The 25,061-nt window shown below is 36.7% G+C and overlaps 1 protein-coding gene and 2 non-coding genes across 3 annotated transcripts; all 3 read left to right on the top strand.

Moving 5' to 3' along the window:
- Positions 1-460: 460 nt before the first annotated feature.
- Positions 461-23,199, top strand: LOC114460366 (dynein heavy chain 7, axonemal-like). The gene is made up of 12 exons (XM_028442295.1): positions 461-489; positions 12,388-12,475; positions 12,681-12,831; positions 19,508-19,804; positions 19,895-20,070; positions 20,537-20,729; positions 21,011-21,172; positions 21,262-21,456; positions 21,643-21,776; positions 21,857-22,019; positions 22,095-22,175; positions 22,273-23,199. The coding sequence occupies exons 4-12, from the start codon at positions 19,523-19,525 to the stop codon at positions 22,591-22,593; spliced, it is 1,707 nt and encodes a 568-aa protein (XP_028298096.1). The 5' UTR covers positions 461-489; positions 12,388-12,475; positions 12,681-12,831; positions 19,508-19,522; the 3' UTR covers positions 22,594-23,199.
- Positions 7,181-7,299, top strand: LOC114460424 (5S ribosomal RNA). The gene has a single exon (XR_003673642.1). It is a non-coding gene; the product is annotated as a 5S ribosomal RNA (ribosomal RNA).
- LOC114460416 (5S ribosomal RNA) lies at positions 8,718-8,836 on the top strand. The gene has a single exon (XR_003673635.1). It is a non-coding gene; the product is annotated as a 5S ribosomal RNA (ribosomal RNA).
- Positions 23,200-25,061: the final 1,862 nt, after the last annotated feature.

The following is a 25,061-nucleotide window of genomic DNA, read 5'->3' as shown; positions in this document are numbered from 1 at the left end:
CTAATGATAGTCAATGTTAATGCTAGGCTAATGCTATTATTATTATTATTATTATTATTATTATTATTAATAATAATAATAATACATTTTATTTATATAGCGCTTTTTCTGTGCTCAAAGACGTTTTACAGGGATAAAAAACGCAGTGCGTAAACAATAGGTAAAAATACTGAGGCATAGAAGCAAAAGTAAAAAGACAATGTAATAAACAATAGATAAACTACAAGATAAAATGGCTACACATTAAAAGCAAGTCCAGAATAAGTGTGTTTAGAGGTGTTTTCTGAAGGTGAAAAGGTCCATGTGTAGCCTATGTGGTCTTATTGATCGATTTCACCAAAATCCTGTGGCCTTGATTAAAAAAAAGGTGTATTTGGTTTTATGGTTTTATTTTGAAATGTTTTATCTGAAGACTTTTATTTTGGCGGTGACTCTACTTCCTGTGAGTTCGTGGGTCCTACCTTAGTTCTGTGAGGAAGCAGTCAGGAGGTAAGCAGCTGTATCAGCTCCCCTGGTTGAAATGTTAGTTTTCAACAAATACTTTATTTAGGTTATATTTTAACATTTTTTATATTTTATAAGGCCTTTGCCATCATTTATGTTAGTAGTTTATGGGTGAAATTGCGTTTTTTAATGTTAGTACAGCACTTAGAAAAGTTTCCTGTTAGCACGTGTATGTAAGCTCACTAGTGCAGTCTCACATGTCTGTGGCACCTCTTCCTTTGTTTTTTTTGCAGATTTCTGTGGGATGTGAAATGTGGAGTGGCTGTACTGATGTTATTTTGTTTCACACAGTAAATCACCTTCCGGAATGGCAAACCCCTGTGTGTGGCTCAGCTCATTAATTCATTCAACACAACAGACAACAGAAATGCACAAAACTACATAAAAAAAAAACGAAACACAAATTGACTCCAGAATAACACTACAATGGCAACAACAAACAATAATTAAAACAAAAAATACAAAAATGAGTAAAAAAAACCCCAACACATTCATCATGCGCATGTCTCATAGAATTAAACCAGGGAAATTGCACATGTTATTTTACTTTGCACCTGCAAATAAGCCCCTTAATAATGCGACAGAGTATGTTATTATTATGCCCGTAATTGGCAACTCTCCTTAAGCGCCCACTATATGAATGCATACTTCCTACAGGCACAGTACGAGTTCTTTAAATTATTATTAGTGTTATTATATGTAATTCATTCATTTCCTCATTTGAAAAGAAATTATTTTCTAAAAAAAAATAGCACATGAAAAGCAAAAATAACTCCATTAGTGTTTTTACTGTTGCTGAATCTTGTTTCATTTATCTGATAATGAGTTACATAAAGTTATTATTGATAAATATTTCTCTGATTTCCTATAATTGAACCAGATCAATCTGATGATTTAATCATTCAGTATATTTAGGTGTAATAATCTCAATAGTTACATTAATCTAATGGGACCAGCTTTGTCTGTGAACACGTGAAATATAATTAAAAAATATTGCGTTTCACAAATTGGGACAGATTAATAGTGACATTAGTATTCATGCTAACATTTATTTCACACAACATGTGACATGTTAGTTTTTATCCTTCCATATGTGATACTCACAAAATGAGTGTTTTGTTGAGATGTTTTTATTTTGGTTTCCTTCCCATGCAAAGTCAATTTAAGTTTATTGTAGTTGCAATGTTTCATTTTACTTTACCATGTCATGCTGTGAAACGGACACTAGATGGCGACACTAACCTGAAACGTAAGCGGTGCGCACCGGACGTGCCTCATAATCCAACTGAATGGAGAAAGAGTCACATGTGTCCGGCTTTGCTGTGTCTTCCCTACACTTACAGGTTAGTTTCTCACCTTTTATGTGAGTACAGGTGTTTAAAACATAATAGGGTGCTCCAGTGATAAGTTGCCTGTTAGCTAAAATGTGTGTAGAAATGTAAGTTTCATGCTACGTGACGAGGAGAGTCAGCAAAAAGGCGGTCGACACCGTAGTAAGTGTGTACTTTACCTATTTCTATTGGCTCCTGGTCATTTGTGGGTTGTTTTGTGGGACAATAATGTGTTTGTAGTTTTATCTTTATGTGTGAAATATGATGTGTGAGTGCAATACATTGTTTGGTTGTTTAAGCTAATGCTAATGTAGGGATACAAATGTGCTACAACTGAAGCCTAGGTTTAGGGCCTGTACTTAAACTGAGACTGTTGGTGTGGTTTGAGTTCTTGGGTTTGGTGACAAGCCAGGAGTTAGTCATGTTTCTGATTGTTAATAAGTTGGTTAGTTAATGGTGTGTGTGTAAATCAATAACTGCATGTAAGGTTATTCTATTTCATGAAGTAAATACTTAAAATATGTTTAGTTATGACAAAATGTACTCTCTTAATTAAGAGGTTAAAAACAAGGTGTTTAAACAAGAATATATAAATGATTGGTGATACAGTTAGATGACATGATTGTGAAGAAATATGTTGATTTTTGGTTTTATCGTGAATTTCATATTTTTGTGAAAATATGTAAAATGGACATTTTGTGTAAACAATAACATCTGTGGTTATAACAGTGCTTCATTGCAAGCATAAATAATAAGAATAATTCATAAATGCAGAAAGGGGTTTATTTGAATGTGTAAATAAATATAATCCAATTGAATGGAGAAAGAGTCACATGTGTCAGGCTTTGCTGTGTCTTCCCTACACTTACAGCACTCCGCTCAGGAGAATTATCTATACATCTGCTAGCGGAGACCAGACCGGGACCCGCTACACATACAAGTGTTAAATCTGACCATTAACAAATCGGTGGCTGGTTGTGGTTTTATGACATTAAGAAGTGTTCTTTTATTTGGTCTGTTCCTTATTTGGAGTGGTTAGCATTAGCTCTTAGCCCAGTCTGTGTGTCGGTGTGTTAGCTTAGCATAGTTAGCTTTAGTTGAGTTTCCAGTTCATAATCGTTGCTACAGGTTCATCTCTGTCCCCGTGTTTGTGGAACTTTGGGTGGACATGACGGAGGAACTTGAATGTGTTCCCTTTGTTGGATGGTTGTCTGGTTTTAACCAAGTAGCGGTCCATGATGTATCGCAGCACGGCAGCTTCAGCTTCACCTCAGCTTCACCTCACACACAGACAGACAGACAGACAGACAGACGGCGGTGTGTGAAGGGGGCGGTGGCGGTGCACGTCAGAGCTTCCGTAAACAATGTTCCGCTCCAGAAAATAATAAGTTGACAACAAACAAGGACAGTTTTGTCCCGTGGAACACGTGTTTTTTTTGGTAATTTTTAGCTAAATTAAGGGACAAATGGCCCGTGGCCTTCGATAATTTCCGACATGGGAATTTATCGTTTATATCGTGGGATGACAAATTCTTACCGGTGAGAATATTTTTGATGATAAATCATAAACAATAAAATATCGCACATTCCTAGTTTACAATGACTTAAACTTTGTTATTCTTGCCGTATATCACGTGACTCTACACACACACTCTATTGATTGATCCCAACAACAGCTCTAGGTAAAGTTCAATGTCAACAAGGAAATTGTAAAACAATTACACCACAAATACAGTAATAAAATAAATGTGAGAGGGATTCTGGTTCATTATTACAAAAGCTGCATTTATTGTCGGTGTCTAAAAGTTTGGAGAAATACAAATCTGATGGAAAAATGTTGTGTAAGATTTTAATAAGATTTTCTTTAATCCTGTTATTAAAACAAAATTCTTAAGGCAGTGTCCAAGCCTTTTCTCAATTAATGTTTGTAAAAATGTTTCCCCAAAAGGCCTTTTTTCTTGGAGATATTTTCCTCTTTTCATGAAAGTTATTCCGTATATGTTTGTTTATGCACTTTCAGTCCATGATATTTAAACCATTTACCATTAGAAGACTTTCCACTCTTAGGGTTTTTTGAAACTGAAGGTGACTTTTCATTAAAAGGAATAAATCATCAGGAATAACTTTGGTTACAATGTTAAATTCTTTGCTAGTAACAGGGAATGATTTGATTAGGAGGAAACGCTTATAGCTTAGTAATGCTCCTTCAGAGTCAAAGAGATCGCTTATAGAAATAACACCTCAATCAACCCAGTTTTGTCTAAATATTGTTTTCCTTCTGATGGTAATGTTTTCATTATTCCAAATTATAGATTTGTGTGGGGAGAAATTGTGAGAGTAACATATTTTCCAAGCTTGAAGAGCCTGTTGATAAAATTTACATAATTGTAATGTTAATTTCGGCTATATTGTAATTACAAGTGAGTAGAAAACGAAGACCACCAAGGTTGTTAAATATATTATTTGGAATAAAATACCAGATAGACTTAGGAGCTTTGAGAAATATAGTTCAAATCAACAAAATTTAACAGTTCAAGATCCTGAAAGTTTATCTTTTTTTATATCGTGCTTTTTATTTTTTCAAGTAAAGTTGAAAAATATTTTGTTCATTTCTTTAGACGTTGATTCCTGAACAAAGAGAGATCTAGCAGGATATATTAGTCTAGAGATACCTTCAGCTTTCATTAAGAGAATTCTTCCAAACAATGTCAAATCACGTTGGAGCCACATGTTCATAATATTTTGTGTTTTCTTAAGTCGTGGAAGAAAGTTTTGTTGTTGTCTAGTTTTCACGTTTTTTTGTGATTGACAGTTTTCTTGAATGGTATATTACATACACTCTCACTATCTGAGGTGGCGGTTGCCGGTCGCCCGTGCACCGGTGGGGGGCTTTGCCCCGTGGCTTGCGCTGTCTGGTGGGGGGCGGGGCCTGGGCTGCTGTTCTTGCGCCGGCTGGGGCTGTGCGGTCCTGCTGGGCTGTAGCCGGTTCGTGGGCTGTGATGTGGTGACACCCCCAACGGGGGCTTGGCCCAGGGGCTAGGGCTCATTGCGCGGGCAGCATCGAGAAAAGACGATCTGGCACGCTCTGGGGTGCTCGGTCGGTGCACCTGGGGGCCAGAGGTGCGACTTGGTGCCCTAGGCAGCTATGGCCATGGTCGTCGTCCCTGGGGGGGGAGGGGGGGGCTGCTCTCTCTGCTGCTTCTGTTCCGGGTCCTTCTGGCCTGGTGTCCGGTCCCTGTTGGCTTTTAGGTACTAAAAACTTCTTTTCTCACATCTTCAGTGGTTTCATTGAGGGATTCTGGGAGGTTCAAAAGCTTCAGGTTCCAACGTCAACTGTACTGTTCAGTTTCTTCAATTGTTTTAATCTTGCTCCAGGAGGTGTTGATTCATCACATGCATTTTGTCATTAGTTGTCTTTGTCACATTCTTGTATGGCATTATAGAAATACTGTCCTGTTTAAGTTTGTCGTATCTTCTATTGAGTATACAGCATCAGTGCCCAAAACATTCCGGAGCTCAGGCGAAACGATGCGCCTCGAACGCTACCTTGGCTTCCCCCCTTGTTTTGTGTTGTTGTATAACAAGTTAACAGTCAGGATATGACATGTGTGAATTGAAGTTTCTTCTTCTTTTTGGGATTTATTGGCAGTTTTCACTCAGGTGCATTACCGCCATTCACTGGTTACAAAACTGACCGAAAGACTGATTTTTATTAGTCCGGACTCAAAACGCCACTCACTTTGTTCTTCTTCTTCTGATGAGACGCTCAGAGCCCTTTTTTCTTTTTTTAAATGGATCCCAGGGGCCCACCTCTATTTCTGTAAATTTCCAAATTTGTGGGGAAATAGTTTTGTGATATATCGATTCAAAGGTAATTGAACATAGATTAGGATTTTATGTTGCACAATTGGGTGCTCTAAGTTTAGCTCGCTTTGAATTCAAACCTCCACAGTGGGGCGCCATCACCACATTACTCCAAAAAATCTTTTTATCAGTGTTATTTTCAACGCACGCATGCACAAAATATATTTACACGTCACCCATTATAGCAGACATGGGCAACTGGTGGCCCACGGACTGACTTTGTGCACCCCCAACAGTAAGCGCACAAAATGATCCAGAAAATATTTACACAAAACAACTCTAAAACATACAAAATCACTATGACGTACACAAAATGAAGGCAAAAATATACAGAAGGAGTGCAAAAGTACATGTCTGAAAAACAGGAAATGAAAAAAAGACCATTTGAAAAACAATAGTAATATTAAAATTACAAAAATTGGATTTTTATTTCAATTCAACAATTAATTTTCTAATGATTTAATTTTTATAATAGTAGTATCTTGAAAAATTATAAAAATAATATTTTTTTAATTATCATTTTATTATAAAAAATGTTAACTTTATTTTTTAATCTAGATTTATGTTTGAGGACGTGCACTTATAGATTACAATTCATTGAGATTGTGTGATGGTGTTTTAATTTGAAAATGAATAGTAATCTAAACAATTATAAATGTAGTATTTTTTTTCCCTTTTATAATGAATTAACTATTTGATGATAACATTTGTATACTTTATTTCCTATTAAGTTACATTTATATTCGAGGACATAAAAGTTTAAAATAAAGTTGTACGAATTTGCGTGATGGTGTTTTAATTTGAAAATGAATATTAATCTAAAAACTTACAAAAAATATTATTTAATCATTATGTATTCTATTAATTAACTATTTAATTATCAATGTTTTCTACTGTATTTTTGAACTAAATTTGTTTGAGGAAGTGAACGTATTGAATAAAGTTTTTTTGAAATTGTGTTTTAATCTGAAAAAGAATAATAATCTAAAAAAATACAAATATAGTATTTTTATTTTTAGTTAATAATTAATTATTTATTGATTTTATTTTTACGCCACTTTTTGTTTTTTAGCTACAGTTATATTTGAGGCAGTGAACATATAGAATACAGTTGTTTGAGAATGTGTGATGGTGTTTAAATTAAAAAAAAAAATAGTATCTTAAAAATGACAAAAAAAATAAACAAAAATGTTTTTAACCAGCATTTTTTAAATGTTTATTTATTTATTTTTTTTCAATTACTAGACATTCCAGGCCACCACGCGTGGGTACACGGCCCCAAGGTTGAAAAACACAGGCGTACAGTTTGATCAGTGCAGAGGGAAGGTGGAGGAAGCAGCAGCAATTGTGAGCGCAGGCGCACTTTGTGTGAGGGAGCAAGGCAGCGTCTGCAAAGGATCAATGTGAACCGTGCCTCAGACACACAGCACAGCTGTGGGTTAAACGGAGCTAGAAGTAGGCCTTTAGCGGCTGCTTCTTTCGCTTACGGCCATACCACCCTGAAAACGCCCGATCTCGTCTGATCTCGGAAGCTAAGCAGGGTCGGGCCTGGTTAGTACTTGGATGGGAGACCGCCTGGGAATACCAGGTGCTGTAAGTTTTGCTCGCTTCGAATTCAAACCTCCACAGGGGGGCGCCATCACCACTTTACTCCAAAAAATATTTTTATCAGTGTTATTTTCAACGCACGCATGCACAAAATATATTTACACGTCACCCATTATAGCAGACATGGGCAACTGGTGGCCCACGGACTGACTTTGTGCACCCCCAACAGTAAGCGCACAAAATGATCCAGAAAATATTTACACAAAACAACTCTAAAACATACAAAATCACTATGACGTACACAAAATGAAGGCAAAAATATACAGAAGGAGTGCAAAAGTACATGTCTGAAAAACAGGAAATGAAAAAAAGACCATTTGAAAAACAATAGTAATAATAAAATTACAAAAATTGGATTTTTATTTGAATTTAACAATTAATTGTCTAATGATTTAATTTTTATAATAGTAGTATCTTGAAAAATTATAAAAATAATATTTTTTTAATTATCATTTTATTATAAAAAATGTTAACTTTATTTTTTAATCTAAATTTATGTTTGAGGATGTGCACTTATAGATTTCAATTCATTGAGATTGTGTGATGGTGTTTTAATTTGAATATGAATAGTAATCTAAACAATTAGAAATGTAGTATTTTTTTCCCTTTTATAATGAATTAACTATTTGATGATTACATTTGTATACTTTATTTCCTATTAAATTACATTTATATTCGAGGACATAAAAGTTTAAAATAAAGTTGTATGAATTTGCGTGATGGTGTTTTAACTTGAAAATGAATATTAATCTAAAAACTTACAAAAAATATTATTTAATTATTATGTATTATATTAATTAACAATTTAATTATCAATGTTTTCTACTGTATTTTTGAACTAAATTTGTTTGAGGAAGTGAACGTATTGAATAAAGTTTTTTGAAATTGTGTTTTAATTTGAAAACGAATAATCTAAAAAAAATACAAATACAGTATTTTTATTTTTAGTTAATAATTAATTATTTATTGATTTTATTTTTACGCCACTTTTTGTTTTTTAGCTACAGTTATATTTGAGGCAGTGAACATATGGAATACAGTTGTTTGAGAATGTGTGATGGTGTTTAAATTAAAAAAAAAAATAGTATCTTAAAAATGACAAAAAAAATAAACAAAAATGTTTTTAACCAGCATGTTTTAAATGTTTATTTATTTTTTTTTTTTCAATTACTAGACATTCCAGGCCACCACGCGTGGGTACGCGGCCCCAAGGTTGAAAAACACAGGCGTACAGTTTGATCAGTGCAGAGGGAAGGTGGAGGAAGCAGCAGCAATTGTGAGCGCAGGCGCACTTTGTGTGAGGGAGCAAGGCAGCGTCTGCAAAGGATCAATGTGAACCGTGCCTCAGACACACAGCATAGCTGTGGGTTAAACGGAGCTAGAAGTAGGCCTTTAGCGGCTGCTTCTCTCGCTTACGGCCATACCACCCTGAAAACGCCCGATCTCTTCTGATCTCGGAAGCTAAGCAGGGTCGGGCCTGGTTAGTACTTGGATGGGAGACCGCCTGGGAATACCAGGTGCTGTAAGTTTTGCTCGCTTCGAATTCAAACCTCCACAGGGGGGCGCCATCACCACTTTACTCCAAAAAATATTTTTATCAGTGTTATTTTCAACGCACGCATGCACAAAATTTATTTACACGTCACCCATTATAGCAGACATGGGCAACTGGTGGCCCACGGACTGACTTTGTGCACCCCCAACAGTAAGCGCACAAAATGATCCAGAATATATTTACACAAAACAACTCCAAAACATACAAAATCACTATGACGTACACAAAATGAAGGCAAAAATATACAGATGGACTCCAAAAGTACATGTCTGAAAAACAGGAAATGAAAAAAAGACCATTTGAAAAACAATAGTAATATTAAAATTACAAAAATTGGATTTTTATTTCAATTCAACAATTAATTTTCTAATGATTTAATTTTTATAATAGTAGTATCTTGAAAAATTATAAAAATAATATTTTTTTAATTATCATTTTATTATAAAAAATGTTAACTTCATTTTTTAATCTAGATTTATGTTTGAGGACGTGCACTTATAGATTACAATTCATTGAGATTGTGTGATGGTGTTTTAATTTGAAAATGAATAGTAATCTAAACAATTATAAATGTAGTATTTTTTTTCCCTTTTATAATGAATTAACTATTTGATGATAACATTTGTATACTTTATTTCCTATTAAGTTACATTTATATTCGAGGACATAAAAGTTTAAAATAAAGTTGTACGAATTTGCGTGATGGTGTTTTAATTTGAAAATGAATATTAATCTAAAAACTTACAAAAAATATTATTTAATCATTATGTATTCTATTAATTAACTATTTAATTATCAATGTTTTCTACTGTATATTTGAACTAAATTTGTTTGAGGAAGTGAACGTATTGAATAAAGTTTTTTGAAATTGTGTTTTAATTTGAAAAAGAATAATAATCTAAAAAAATACAAATATAGTATTTTTATTTTTAGTTAATAATTAATTATTTATTGATTTTATTTTTACGCCACCTTTTGTTTTTTAACTACAGTTATATTTGAGGCAGTGAACATATAGAATACAGTTGTTTGAGAATGTGTGATGGTGTTTAAATTTTAAAAAAAAAATAGTATCTTAAAAATGACAAAAAAAATAAACAAAAATGTTTTTAACCAGCATGTTTTAAATGTTTATTTATTTATTTTTTTTCAATTACTAGACATTCCAGGCCACCACGCGTGGGTACACGGCCCCAAGGGTTAGGGTTATCATTACACAGTGGTTCCTGATGACATCTGTGTTTCCATTCATGTGTATGACTACAAAAAGACAAACAATGTGATGTCTTACCATTTAAAGGGGACATATCATGCTAAATCCACTTTTTTAGCCCTTAAATGCATTTTGTTGTATATTTAGAGTGCTTAGAAGTACAGAAAAAATCAAATTAGTCTCTTCAGGTGCTCCGTAGATATCTTTATATTCTGTTTTGCTCATATTTTTCAATCTGTTTTGATTTTTCTATTCTCTATTACGTTTTTTGAACTATTACATCACAGTATTTGCAGCAGAACTGCCAAATTAGTGCATCAACTCCAGGTCCAACACTTCGAGCAATCTGCCATTTTTATTTCTCGCTTTTATTTTGTATTCCAAGCTCAAGGATGCTGAAGTTACGAGAGGATAAGTCAAAATGTTCGGTTGTTGGATGTAGTAACCCACACGCTTCATTACACCGTCTCCCAGCATCAGAACCTTTTCGAAGTGCCTGGTTGAGTTTTATTTTTCACGGAAATGTACCCACATCTGTGGGTAAGGTCATTTTTGTGTGCGCGAAGCACTTCAAGGATGACTGCTTCTGCAACCTCCGCCAGTATAAAGAAGGATGTGCTCGTTTTAGATCCTTGATGATATGGCCTACATGATTTAATTTAAATCTGAAGTTTTCATTAGTCATTTCATTTTGCCGTTTTTGTCTTTGAAAAGACTGTATTAAAATGCATTTCGTGACGTTAGCTTGGCACTAGCGTTAGCTCGGTGTTTGTGTTAGCTCACTTGTTAGGGTTCTGCAGGTTCATCATCTTCATTTTCATCTCGCTCCGCCGGGTCTGACTCTGGCTCAAACATGTAAAGCTGGATGGACAAGTCTTCTGTTGTTGACATTTTGTAAATAACCTCTGAATAAAAAGTTAATGCGCCGCTACATAGCCGTATCTCTTCTATCAAACTACAAAAATGGCCGAGCAGGGTGGAGTTGAACCTGGAGAGGGGGCGGGGTATGAAGTGTCTCATTTGCATTTAAAGAGACGGCACCAAAACGAGTTGATCTCAGAAGCACATCAGAAAAGGGGCCTGTGGAGCTATAATAATGAGGAATTCAGACCTAAGCATTGCAGTTCCGCTTTATATAGACCACAACTGTATGATTTATATGTTAAAAGGAAGGATTTAAAACCATGATATGTCCCCTTTAAAAAAGGGTTGGAGTCAATTACGTTTTTCAGTTACAATTACGTCTTCAATTATCTATGTTCTATTACAACACAATTATGATGACCTGCATTTTTACCACTTACAATTAAAATTATTGTTGTTACCCTGAAAGTCAATTACAATCACTTTCTCAATTACTGAGCCTTTAATAAATAATCCCATTACACTTTACCTTCCCCTTGTGTTAGCTTTCTGTTAGCATCTCTTATGATAACGGGTCAGCTTGACCCATGCCTTATATCAGCTTTAAAACACAAAAAAGAAATTAGCTATCATCAAACTTGTTTTTCATGTCTTGCTACATTATTAGGCTTCATAATCAATACAAATATTGGTATTAATATTTTTGGTCTTTGCATCTTACACAGGTTTGTGTTTCTTTAAATTGTTAATACGAGTTTATAGAGTTTACATGCCATTTACAATTACAAAGTCAATTATCTGAACACATTTCAATTACGATCACAACTGCAACAGATTTTTTATGTGCCAGCAAGAGGAGGCGGGTTAAAAACAAGGTGAGCGATTATGATTGGCTAAGGCGACGTGCCGACGCACTCACGAACACACACACGAACGCGCACACGCACGCACACACCAGATTGGATGAATCAGCAGAGATGGCGAGCGTGGAGCAGTCTGATGAAAAGTTGACATTTTTAAGGTCACGATACAAATACTACTTTAAATTAATTGTGGTCAAAGGCAAAAACGTGTATGTGAAGTGTTCATTATATTCAGGAGTGAAGACTTTGTCGACATCCGTTGTAAGCAACTCAAAATTAATGAAGCTCCTCACGACACACGCATCTAAACAATGAATTATTTGACATAGAGCAACTTTTTTTTTTAATAGTAACGCAAATAGTTACTTTCCTTGGTAATGAGTTACTTTTATTATAGAGTAATTTAGTTACTAACGCAGTTACTTTTTTGAAGAAGTAGTGAGTGACTATAACTAATTACTTTTTTAAAGTAACGTTCCCAACACTGGTTATGACTCAGCTGTTTTATCACATTGCAAATATTTTCCTCACCTCACTTGTGTGTCATCCTTCACGTCATTCTACTTTGTGTGTTGTCGTTCACAGATCCATCCAAGTCTATTGCTCCAAAAAGCTTATCGTTGGTGCCGTACTCCGACAGCGACAGTGACAACCAACTAATTCACCTCCAAAAGTAATGACTTCTGATATGATGCCTGATGGGAGATAAAATTACATACATTTTTCCTGTCATGACATGATTATACATTTTATCAAACAATAACAATATAATTCTATCTAATGACAAACATCATGTTTGTTTATCTGTGTGTTCTTTCTGCAAACCACAGCCAATCAAAATGACTGACGGCTGTTGCTTTATCCTTACTTTTTTACAGAGATGTGCTGGAGCTTCAGCGACACAAGAGAAAGAGGGACCCTTATTCAGACGATGAAGAGGAGAGCAGCAGAAGCAGGACTCAGCTGCAGAACTCAAGCACAGACAAACCTGCAGACATCGTCACCCTGGGCAACCCACCCAAGGCAGAGGTATGATGACCCTGCAGTTCTGTAAAACAGGACGTTCTATATCTTAATCATTACACAGTGGTTCCTGATGGTATCTGTGTTTCCATTCATGTGTATGACTACAAAAAGACAAACAATGTGATATCTTACCATTTAAATAAGGGTTGGAGTCAATTATGTTTTTCAGTTACAATTACGTCTTCAATTCTCCATGTTCTGTTACATCTCAATTATGATTACTGCATTTTTACCACTTACAATTAAAATTATTGTTGTTACCCTGAAAGTCAAATACAATTACGTTCTCAATTACTGAGCCTTTAATAAATAAACCCATTACACTTTACCTTCCCCTTGTGTTAGCTTTCTGTTAGCATCTCTTATGATAACGGGTCAGCTTGACCCATGTCTTATATCAGCTGTAAAACACAAAAAAGAAATTAGCTATCATAAATGTTTATTGCAAACTCAGCCAGTGCCTCGGAGCTCGGGGCCTGGGACCCCCTTTCTAAACCTAGAGCCCTATAGCCTAACCCTATAATTTTTCCAAACCCTAACATTCATACCTGGCCCTAAACCTAAGTTTGTGAACTTTGACCTGACCCTAAAACACTCACACAAGGCCCTAAACCTAAATCAGTGACCTCGCCTGACCCTTAAATGCTTACACCTGGCCTAATCGGATTTTATTGACAGCTACCTTCTCCCTGTATATATCAGCTTTAAAACACAAAAAAGAAATTAGCTATCATGAATTTTAAATAAATATTTTGAAAACATACTGTATTTTCTCCTCAGTGATGATTCAAACTTTTAAATGATGTGTGAAAAACAGTTAAATTCTATTCCTTATTGAAATGTTTAACTGTTGGTAGTTTATTTCACTGATTTTGATGATTAACATCGTAGGTCAGAGCAGAACATTTATTTAGTTTATTGCAAACTGATCTATCTTCCTAAAAACATGTGCGAAGGCACTAACAGTGAGGATGGTTTTAAATGCTATAGTCAATGTTAAATCTGGTGTTTGTTTTTCAAAGCATAGAGTAACAGTAACTTCACTTTCCTAGGGCACTCGATAAAATCCAAATCTTAACACTTACCTGTTGGAATTTCTTATTACTTTAAATATGCAAGTTTGTGTTCACAACATGGTTCTCCTGATTTCACTAGAAAGATCGTACACTTCCTCATCTGGGCACATGTGTATATATAGAGCTTTGAGTTTTCTCCTTCCAATGCATTCAACATAATTTAGAAAAAAATTATAAACTATACACAAAGACTGTAACTCTAGTTTGGTCATTTTAAATGAAATAGCACCAGATGATTCAGTGTTTCTATTATGAACAGGGTCTGTATATCGGGTCTGTTGTTACCAAAACAAGATGCTTGAGTCCACTAGTAGCTCTCACTCAGCAAAAGCCTCAGATGTTGGATTTACTGTCTTTCTCATCAACAATTATTATAAAATTCTAATTAATTTTAAAATATGGCTATTGTAAAATGAATAATCACTGTAAGTAATGTTTATTTATATAGCACCTTTCACAGACAGAGGTCACATATTACATTTAAAGATTGATATTCTCATTTAATAGTCTCTAAATGTGGGAGCTGTTTCCAAAGTCATGTCACAGTATGTGACCACTGACAGATGGGGTGAGTTTTGGCAAGGATGTAACAAAATTAAACGTAGAGAAGAAAAATCAAGTTGCTTTATATGTTCATCAGAAGATATTGATCATTCAGAGAACAAATTGAGTCAATACTATTTGCTTCAAAACATCCTATTTATTATTTGCACATTTTCACTGAAAAAAATAAAAAGCAGTGTTACACACTGCCATCATTAAATGCAACAATTTTCTTTTCACTGAAACTACTGTGTAGAAGTCTCAAAGTAACCATTACAACATAATGACAGCATTGTAACAACTGTAAGTGAGAACATTAAGGATAAATCACCCTGAGTTACTGATAATGCATCAAAATAAGAAAAAAACAATTTATCCTATTGTGTCAGTTTAAGCACTGATCTGAACAGATGATATGAAAATAAAATGCCTGTGCATATATAAATATTGCAGGCATTAGACACTGCCATCATAAAATCAAGTGCATCAAATAACCATTGCAACACATTGAAAGCATTGTAACCACCACTGAAATATTGCACAAATACACGAGAATATTGATTAAATATCCCCCCCCAAAAAATTTAATTTAACAAAAAATAAAATTGATTTTTTAAATTTAAAAAAATGATTCCAAATCAGCACTCAAAAAATTGTGATATATTGTGAAATCGATTTTTTTTCACACCCCTACTGACAGATGACATTCATGATCTCTGTGTTATGGCATCTGTAGGGTGGATGGGATATTTTAGGTACAAGGTCAGATTTATTTTGTTATAGTTGATATACTGTATCAGGATAAAAACTGAAAAAGTAAAAGTGACAAAGTGTTAGGATATTTGCAAGTTTGATAAAAAGCCATAAAGTGATGGCTAGATGACAGTGTACAGTTGGTGACTCAGGTTAATACTTTTAAGTGAAAATATAATCTCCTTTTCTGAAAATATTGATCCCAAAACATATTTTATTTTTAGTATTTTCACAGTATCTTCACATACAAACTGGTTGTTTTCTGAACGTTAAACCTCTGCATTAAATTATTTATTTATTTATTTATTCAGTTCATTTCCGACATGGTTGCAATCACAGAAAATCATTTTGACATTCAGAGCAGAATCACATTATTTTTTTTTTATCCTTTTGCATGCCGGAAAGGGCGACGGAAAAAAGCATTATGCTTATCCAGATCCGTCCCCTGATTTGAACACAGATAATTTTACATCAAACCTCGTTTCTTCCCTTGTCAAACATTCTCATCTTCTTCATAAAGTTCATCATTAACGTTTTTTTTTTTTTTTTTGTCCTTTTTTATGTGATGTGTTCTCGTCTGCAGTCATTGTTCCTGCTGTTACTCCTCTTCAAATTAATGATATAAAATGAAAAGAGGGAGCTGAAGTTAGCACTAATTGGTTGTCTGTGCTACTAAAGCTATAAAAAGGTCTTTTTAAACTGACAAACCGGGTACTAGTTTATTTATTTAGTGTCTCCTGTTTATTTACTTTTTCTATTAAAAAATGTCAGTGTTTGAAGCATCTCATCCAAAGAGCCATCAGCACTCGCTGCCAGATAGAACTATACCGCCTCTTTCAGACACTTTAAACCCAATCTGGCAACGCAGCTTCTTCAACTTTCCTCTATCTCCATTCTACTCTTTTGTTAATTTTCTCAATTACACTCACATCTTATTTCCCTCGTAAAGGAGAATAAGACATGTTGATTTATTCTTTACAAATGTATTGTTTTTTGGGAGAATTTTTTTATTCATTACATATAATTAGACAGAATAGTTGTACTTCAAAAGGAGGACGCACACACACGAGGTCATGTGAGAGCTACAAACCTGTGGAATCACAGGAGTATCAAAATTCCTTGGCACTTACGATATTACCTAAACACTCTCAGATACATTCACTCACAGAGTAACTCTCCATGTGCATAATAAAACGTGAAGTAATCCTTGTTTGTTTCGTCACAGCAAAGAAACATTCTAATGCTGTTGTAATGTGTGCCCTGACCCAGTTTTTGCCTCACAATGTTACATCTCTAACCCACTGAGGACCCTGTAGTTACTCCTGCAAAAAATGACGATATAATCAGATTTCAGAGACTTAACCCTCACAAAATGGGATATGAAAAAAAAAGAAGAAACACACTGTTACTATAACATGCTCATCTTTCCCATGGCAACTCACTTCTCCTAGAAACAAAGTCATTTTGAATCTCAAAGTAAAGTAAAGTAATTGAGTGGTGATTAACAAACAGGATTTATTAAGCCAGTGTAGCTAATAGCGTGGTTGGGAGCAAACTCGCTGCATATGTAATTTAATATATATCTATATGATAACTGTTGTAATTCATCCTTCATGAAATAGAATCTTGGTAAAATCCTAGCTCAATCAAAATTCATAATTAATAGGATTGTAAGATATAGAGCTAATACGACAATGCTGGATAAGTATATCCAGGATATCTCTCCCTCAGTGGGCTTCACCTTACCAAAAATGATTCGTCACAGAGCAGCTGTACTACAAAGCTGGCTATCAACATGTTAACTTAACCCAGGTGATTTTAACCTGGCTGCGTGTGCGCTCACATTAAACAGGTGGAGATTTCATATGGGGCAATTAGTGTAACAAAACTATTTGTGTGCGTAATATAATCCTTGTGTCTGTTTTCAGTGTCAGACCAATCACAAACACGGAGAAACCGTGCAGAGCAACTTATGTCACAATCCAGAAATTATTCTTTAAAAATATGAAGATTTAAAATCCATAATTCAGACCAAAAACAACACTGTTGCTGCAGCAAAAGCAGTCAGAAATGAATGCACGCAGAGAATTGATGACTGTTTTGTGAGATTATACAATATTTATTCATGGGAGAATAAATACTAAGGCACAATTTCTATCCACTTATCTGCCTCATTTAGGGTGCAGTCTGTGGGTCTGATGCTGCGTTCATACAGCTCAGTCTACATCATAAGGTGGACAATATTCATATTTTATACAGCCTGTATTATCTTACAGGACTGAGGCTTTCAGTGTCACAAACAGCAAATATTAATAAAATAATGCATTAATTAATGCATTAATGCATCATTAATTGATTAATTAATGAATTAATTTATCAGTTAAAAAGCGAGGCATTTATCAGCTGAATAATTTTGGACCGTCCACCTTTAGATAAAAATCTATATCTTTCTATTAGAATGTCATCGTGTAAATTAGGGATTGCATCTATCCATTCTTTCTTTCCTGTCAGCTGTCGGATCAGATTCACGCAGCAGCAGCATGTCCAGAGAATGACCTGTCCATTCTTGGGCAGGTCATTCTCCAAGAGAACTGATTGGTCAGTAGGCGGGGCTTTTGTCCTTGCTCAATATTTTATTCTAGCACTTAACCTGGTCCCAACCTGGTTCGCTATTTAGCATAAATTACCATGGTGATTTACCCCTATAAGAAGTTAACCAGCATCGTAGGTAGCACATGCCCACAAATTATCTCTGGTCCCTTACCAAATCTGACCAGTGATGACATGTATAGCCGCATGTCATCATTTAACCGCTGGCTATCGAGGTGGTGTCCAGAAAACGAGGTGGGCTTCATTGATAATTGGAGATCCTTCTGGGGAAAACCGAACCTGATAGGAAGAGATGGAATCCATCCTACTTTGGAGGGAGCATCTCTACTATCAGAAAACATGGCACAGTCACTGTTATGACATCTCATGAATGAGACCATGTTACAGAGGGGGAGTCCTCCACGCCCCTCTGCGCTTGCCTTAGGACAGTTTCCCTCCCATTGCTATTATGATAGCTGTGTTCATCGCCATGGCAACTGTTGTGATGGTGGTGAATATTATTTTATGGAGACGGTGTCTGTCCCTCGACCCATATTTCACAATGATTTTAACATAAAATCAAATAAAAGAGCTATCAATTATAAAAATCTGAAAAAAATTAAAATCTCAAATCTAGAAACACCAAAACATAAAACCATTAGATGTGCTCTATTAAATATTAGATCACTGAGATCCAAATCTCTACTAGTAAATGACTTTATCTCAGAAAATAACTTTGATTTATTCTGTTTAACTGAAACATGGCTGTATCAAGATGAATATGTTAGTTTAAATGAAGCCACTCCTCCCAGTCATTTAAATACTCATATGCCACGAGACATAGGCCGTGGAGGTGGTGTAGCAGCTATTTATCATTCCTCTCTCCTAATCTATCCTAAACCAAAGGCCAGTTACACTTCCTTTGAAAGCCTGGTTCTAAATTTATCTCATATCGCATCAAAAACCTGCCAGCCAGTCTTATTTGCGATAATTTACCGTCCTCCAGGCCCTTATTCTGAATTTTTATCAGAATTCTCTGAGTTTATATCAAACTTAGTCCTCAGTTCTGATAAAATACTGATAGTAGGAGATTTTAATATCCATGTGGACAAAGATAGTGATAGCCTGAGCTCAGCCTTTATGTCCCCCTTGTTCTAACATATGGCCTTGATATTAATGAACTAAAAGTCTACCCTGAAAATCCTCTGCTATCAGATCACTTTTTAATATCTTTTAACATTATCCTAGAGGATCTCGCACTGTGCAATAAAATAGTTACGAGTAGAAATCTGTCCAATAGTGCTGTGGCTAAATTTAAAGAGGCTATTCCTACTGCCTTAAACTCAGTGCACCATCCAATAAATAACTATGATATTAATTATAACCCCTCTCAACTGGATCTGCTTGTCGATAGCTCTGCTAGTCTACTAAAATCCACCTTGGACTCAATTGCCCCATTGAGGGAAAAAACTATTAAACGTCAGAGGAAAGCTCCGTGGTTTAGCTCTGAAACTCACACACTCAAACAAACAACCCGTAAATTAGAGAGAATGTGGCGCTCCAATAAAACAGAGGAGTCACGAATACTCTGGCAAGAAAGCCATAGTAAATACATGACAGCCTTACGACATCATTATTATGAACTGCAATGCTTGTAAAAAGCCTGTACACTCTTCTCCACATTACGTATGTTGATTGTTTGTATTTTTGCTCACAAGGTGTATAAGAAAGCGATGCTGCATTTGCTTCCAACTCCGGCCAAATCACACTACACTTTCAACTTGCGAGACTTCTCTCGAGTAATCCAAGGCTGCCTGCTGCTGAAGAAGGAATCCGTGGAAAACAAAAATACCATGATACGGCTGTTTGTCCACGAGGTCTTCCGTGTGTATTATGATCGTCTGGTAGATAAAGAGGATCAAGAATGGCTTTACAAGCAGATGAACAGCATCCTCGATGACCACTTCCAGGTGTCCTTTGAGCAGGTCTTCAGTGACTTGAAAACTGGCCCTACAGTAAGTTGAAGTTTCAGTATTCTTACCATAAGTTTGCAGGGAATTTCTTTTTTAGATTTGTGCAATTAACCTTTTTTTTTGTAATAATAGTTGGTCGAGGACGACATGAAACAACTTATGTTTGGAGACTACATAAACCCAGACCTGGAAGGCGATCTCCGCTTGTACGCTGAGGTGGAATCCCTGGACACCTTGAAAGATGTTGAAAAGTGCCTGGTAGAATATAATGGGATGCACAAGACTAAAATGGACCTCGTCATCTTTCGGTGAGTCGATCATCACCTTTTACAACAGTTGGTACTGTTATTACTCAAAAAACACAAACTTGGAAACTTTCGTAACACTTTATTTGAAGTTTCTTACATAAGGCCAACAATACGCTGTCATTAGCATGAATAAGGTGTCATGTAGGCTGTCATTAAGTGTTAAATCATGACACCTTAGGGTTAAGGTTAAGGTTAAGGTTTGGGCTAGGGTTAGGGTATGGGTAACAAACAACACTTAAAGACAGCCTTTATGACACCTTATTCATGCTAATGTCATGTCATAATAATGACAGTGTAATGTCAGCCTTTATGTATAAAACTTCAAGTAAAGAGTTACCGAAACTTTTAAGAAATTAAGGAAAAAAAACTTCAACATGGGTTGTTTTTTGGTTGTTTTTGTAAATGTGAATATTTCTGTGTTTCTTTTCAGTCTAATGTATTTACTTATTTATTCTGCGTTACATAGCTACGTCCTGGAGCACTTGTCTCGTATCAGCCGTGTGTTGAAGCAGCCTGGAGGCAATGCCCTGCTTGTGGGAGTGGGAGGCAGTGGTCGCCAGTCCATCACACGTCTAGCCACATCCATGGCCAATATGAACTTGTTTCAGCCGGAAATCTCAAAAAGCTACGGCATGACTGAATGGCGAGATGATCTTAAGGTGAGCTAAAAAAACCTTTAATTCCAATGAATTGTTTGTGTGTATGTTTTTTTTTTGTACAAGTTGTTTCTGACACCCACTTTTTGTGTTCTTTTTAGTCTACAAACAGAAATCAATCAAATTTAGTTTTTTCTTAATTTTCTCAACGTAATTGATTTTATTTGTAGTATAATTTTGGTAATATTAGATGGGAATGGCCAAATGTAAAATTGGTCAACTAACTGCAATTTAAGACACTCCATCATAAAGTCTTAATGTGCTTACTTTATCCTAAATTACAGATGTTGTTGAAAAACGCTGGAGTCAAAGGAGAAAAGATGGTGTTCTTGATCACTGACACTCAGATCAAAGATGAAGCTTTCCTCGAAGATGTGGACAGTTTGTTGAACACTGGTGAAGTGTCCAATTTGTTTGCTCTTGATGAGAAACAAGAGATCATTGAGGTTGGTTATCAGATGTATCATTGGAATATCTCTTTTACACATTGTGTATTCTTTGCACATAACACAATGCTTTCTGTATCTCTCTTTAGGCTGTACGCCCCGCTGCACAGGGCGATAATAAGAATTTGGACTTGAGCAACTTGGCTGTGTTTGCCTTCTTTGTGGCGCGCTGCAGAGAGAATCTCCACATTGTCGTGGCATTCAGTCCAATTGGAGACGCTTTCCGAGTCCGCTTGCGTCAGTTTCCTTCTCTCATTAACTGTTGTACCATCGACTGGTTCCAGGTGAGATTGTGTATTGATCTTCTGAGATTTTTTTTTTATTATGTACACTTTAAGCTATTGCTTGAATGTGAAAATATCACATGAGCAAGTTACTTTTCAGCTTTCTTTGTTTCCAAAATATTGATGATAAATCTTTGATTTTAAATTATAACACTCTCTCTCCTCTTAATTTCTGCTCCGTGACAGCCTTGGCCAGAAGAAGCTCTCGAACAAGTCGCAACATCCTTTTTGGAGTCACAGGATTTGAGTGAAGACGAATTGCTTAAGATCATCCCAGTCTGCAAAACCTTTCACACCTCTGCCAAGGACCTCTCAGATAAGTACGTAAACGTCTATATCTGACACATGTTAAGATTAAGCCTATATGCAATTTCTTTAATTAATGTTGTTTTTATTTCAGATACCTTGCTGAACTGGGTCGTCATAATTACGTGACACCTACATCCTACCTGGAGCTGATTGCGGTTTTCCGTAAACTGCTCACCGAGAGAAGAGAAATGGTGATGAATGCCAAAAAAAGATATACCAACGGCCTGGAAAAGCTCGACTTTGCAGCAGGACAGGTATTGAAACACGCATTTTATGACTGATATTTATTTTTTTGGTGTTCATTTTATAGTAATTATGTATTTTTGTAGGTTGGAAAGATGCAGGTAGAGCTGGAAGAACTAAAGCCGCAACTGAAAGTGGCTGATGAGGAAACCTCCATAAGTATGGAGGTAAATATTTTTCATGCGCTCATTTTATTTTAACTATAACATGCCATTGAATTAAAAAAAACAATTATGTTAATGTATGCTTTTTGTAATACTCCAGGAAATTAGAGGGGAGTCTAAGATAGTGGAGGCTAAGTGTAAGGTCGTGGACGCTAATGAGGAGAAAGCCACTAAAAAATCCAATGAAGCCCAGGCTTTAAAAGATGAGTGTGAGGGTGACTTGGCTGAAGCCATCCCTGCATTTGAGTCTGCTCTGGCTGCATTAGACACTTTGAAGGCAAGTACAGTGAGGTCTCCTATCACCTGTATGCTGATGATCTCCAGCTGTACTCCAGCTGTACTGCTCTTTCAAGTCCTCCAAACCTCAGAGACTTGCTTTCCTCACAAACTGCCTGGCCAAAATAAAGCAATGGCTAAGTGAAAATAGCCTCCAGCTGAACTCCTGTAAAACAGAATCCCTTGTCGTTCCTCCGGACAGTATTGTGCCTCTCATTAAGCAGCACCTTGGCGCCCTAAGTAGCTCTGTAAAAGGTAGTCTGAGGAACCTTGGAGTAACTTTTGATGAAGGGATGTCCCTAGAACAGCATTCTAAACAGCTTTTTAGGAACTGTTTTTTCCATCTGAGAAACATCTCTAAGCTGACACGCATGGTCCCATCATGAGGTTGAGATGATTGTGCATGTGTTTGTTTCCTCACGATTAGACTACTGTAACAGCCTGTTTACATGCCTTAGTAAAAAGGACTTGGCTCGCCTACAAGTAGTCCAAAACTCTGCTGCACGGCTCCTGATCCGCACCCACAAGACAGCCCATATTACTCCTATTTTAAAATCTCTACATTGGCTCCCTGTCATATACAGGATTCATTTTAAAATCCTGGTACTGACGTTCAGGGCTCTCCATGGTCAGGCGCCTGGATACATTAACACTAGAAGTCCCAGGGATTTCTATATCCCCCCAGAAGTCCCAGAGCAGGGTCAAATGAACTCTAGGACCAAACTGACGACTCTGATGGCTACAATTTGCATCTATTCATTTGTAAATGAATCACCTGAGAAATCAGCAGGGGGGAGAGCCTGACTCTAACAATGGAAGTCTGGAATGTTAGGGGGAAGTGCCCTGGAAGCTAAAGTCACAATGCCCCGTTTATTAACTCGTTCTGCTTGATGCTGGGGGAGAACAAACACAGACTACAAACATTGAAAGAAACAGAGTCACCTCTTCCAACACACCTGATTCAAATGATTATCAGGCTTCTGCAGAGCTGGATGATCATTTGAATAAGGTGTGCTGATTAGTGGCCCTCGAGGACCGGAATTGGACACCCCTGGAATACCCTGTTGTCATGCAGCCTTTTGTGCTGTGGGGAATAAATAGCTGGCTGCTTCCACCTGCTGACACTCCACACTTATTCTACTCAAAATGCAGAGAAGATTTACCACTCAAGAAGCGTTGGAATTGATCCTGAACAATGCAAACCCTTGTGACTCAGATGGAGAGGACATAAACCTTCAGCCAAATTCGGATTCGGACTCTGAGCTGTCTTCAGGTTAGATTTCCCAAACATCCTATTTTCATTTCCTGACTTTATTTTTATTTAAAACCGAAGAAAAGAATAATTTGAATTTGTTCACATTGCAGATGACGAGACTGCTCCACATCTGGAAAAGAGAGCTCGGTTGGAGAGTGAGCCCACAGAGACGGCGAAAGAGGGCACAGTGTGGCATGAAGAACATGTGGGTACAATTCTCCGTTTCACTCCAATGGAACCGTACGCTGCAGATGGAGAGCCAACAGCAAAGGCCAGAAGAAGAATCAGGAGTCGCCTTCAGAGCTTCCTCTGTTTCATTACTGTTGGCATGCTCCGTCCCATTCAAGAATGGACTATTCAGCATGCACGGCAAACGGAGCAGACGGACTGGTTCATGATCCTCCATGAACTAATGGCATTTATTTCTGTTATTATTTTGAGGGGGGTGACCAAGGTTCCATCTCTGCGTGACAGCTGGTCAGCATGCCTGGGAAACCCACTTATCACTGGAATTATGTCACGAAACCGTTTCCAAGACATCATGCGTCACCTACGATTTGATGACATGTTTACGCGCAGTGAGCGAGTGCAGACAGATAAGTTTGCTGCAATTTCGGATGTGTGGGGATCGTTTGTTACCAACTGCATCACATGCTACAACCCTGGTCGACACATCACAATTGATGAACAGCTTTTCCCATCGAAGACTCGCTGCTGTTTCCTGCAGTACATTGCAACAAAACCCGACAAATTTGGCATAAAGTTTTGGGTGGCTTGTGATTTGAAAACAAAGTACATCTGCAATGTCCTCCCATATCTTGGAAAGGACCCCAGTCGTCCCAGTGAGGAGAGACTTTCTGAGAGTGTGGTGATGAAGCTGATGGAACCATTTATGGACAAAGGCAGGGCGGTCACCACGGACAATTTCTTTACATCACTGACACTTGCACGACGACTGCTCAGCCGGAAAACCACCATCCTCGGGACAGTCAACAAGATTCGCCGGGAAATTCCTCAGTCAACTAGAAAGATGGACCACAAGGAATTCACCACTCAGGTATGTTGTTGGTCTTTTTATTCCATCAACACCTCTGAGTGTGTCATTGTGTTTAAAACCGCTATAATAACAACAATTTCTTCTTTTTTAGGTGTTTTCCACCACTGGTGCCACGCTGACGGTGTATGCGCCCAAACGAAAAAAGACCGTCTACATTCTCAGCAGCATGCACAGCGTGGTTGAGACTGAGGAAACCATCAAAAGGAAGCCAAACACCATCACCCAATACAACACCACAAAGTGCGGAGTGGATGTGATGGACCAGATGGTGCGGGAGTACAGTGTGCGCACAGGAACACGG

The sequence above is a fragment of the Gouania willdenowi genome, unplaced genomic scaffold, assembly GCF_900634775.1.
Source record: "Gouania willdenowi unplaced genomic scaffold, fGouWil2.1 scaffold_434_arrow_ctg1, whole genome shotgun sequence".
NCBI classification, from domain to species: domain Eukaryota; kingdom Metazoa; phylum Chordata; class Actinopteri; order Blenniiformes; family Gobiesocidae; genus Gouania; species Gouania willdenowi.
The sequence above is the reverse complement of the archived record's forward strand: the minus strand, read 5'-3'. Positions and strand labels throughout refer to the sequence as shown.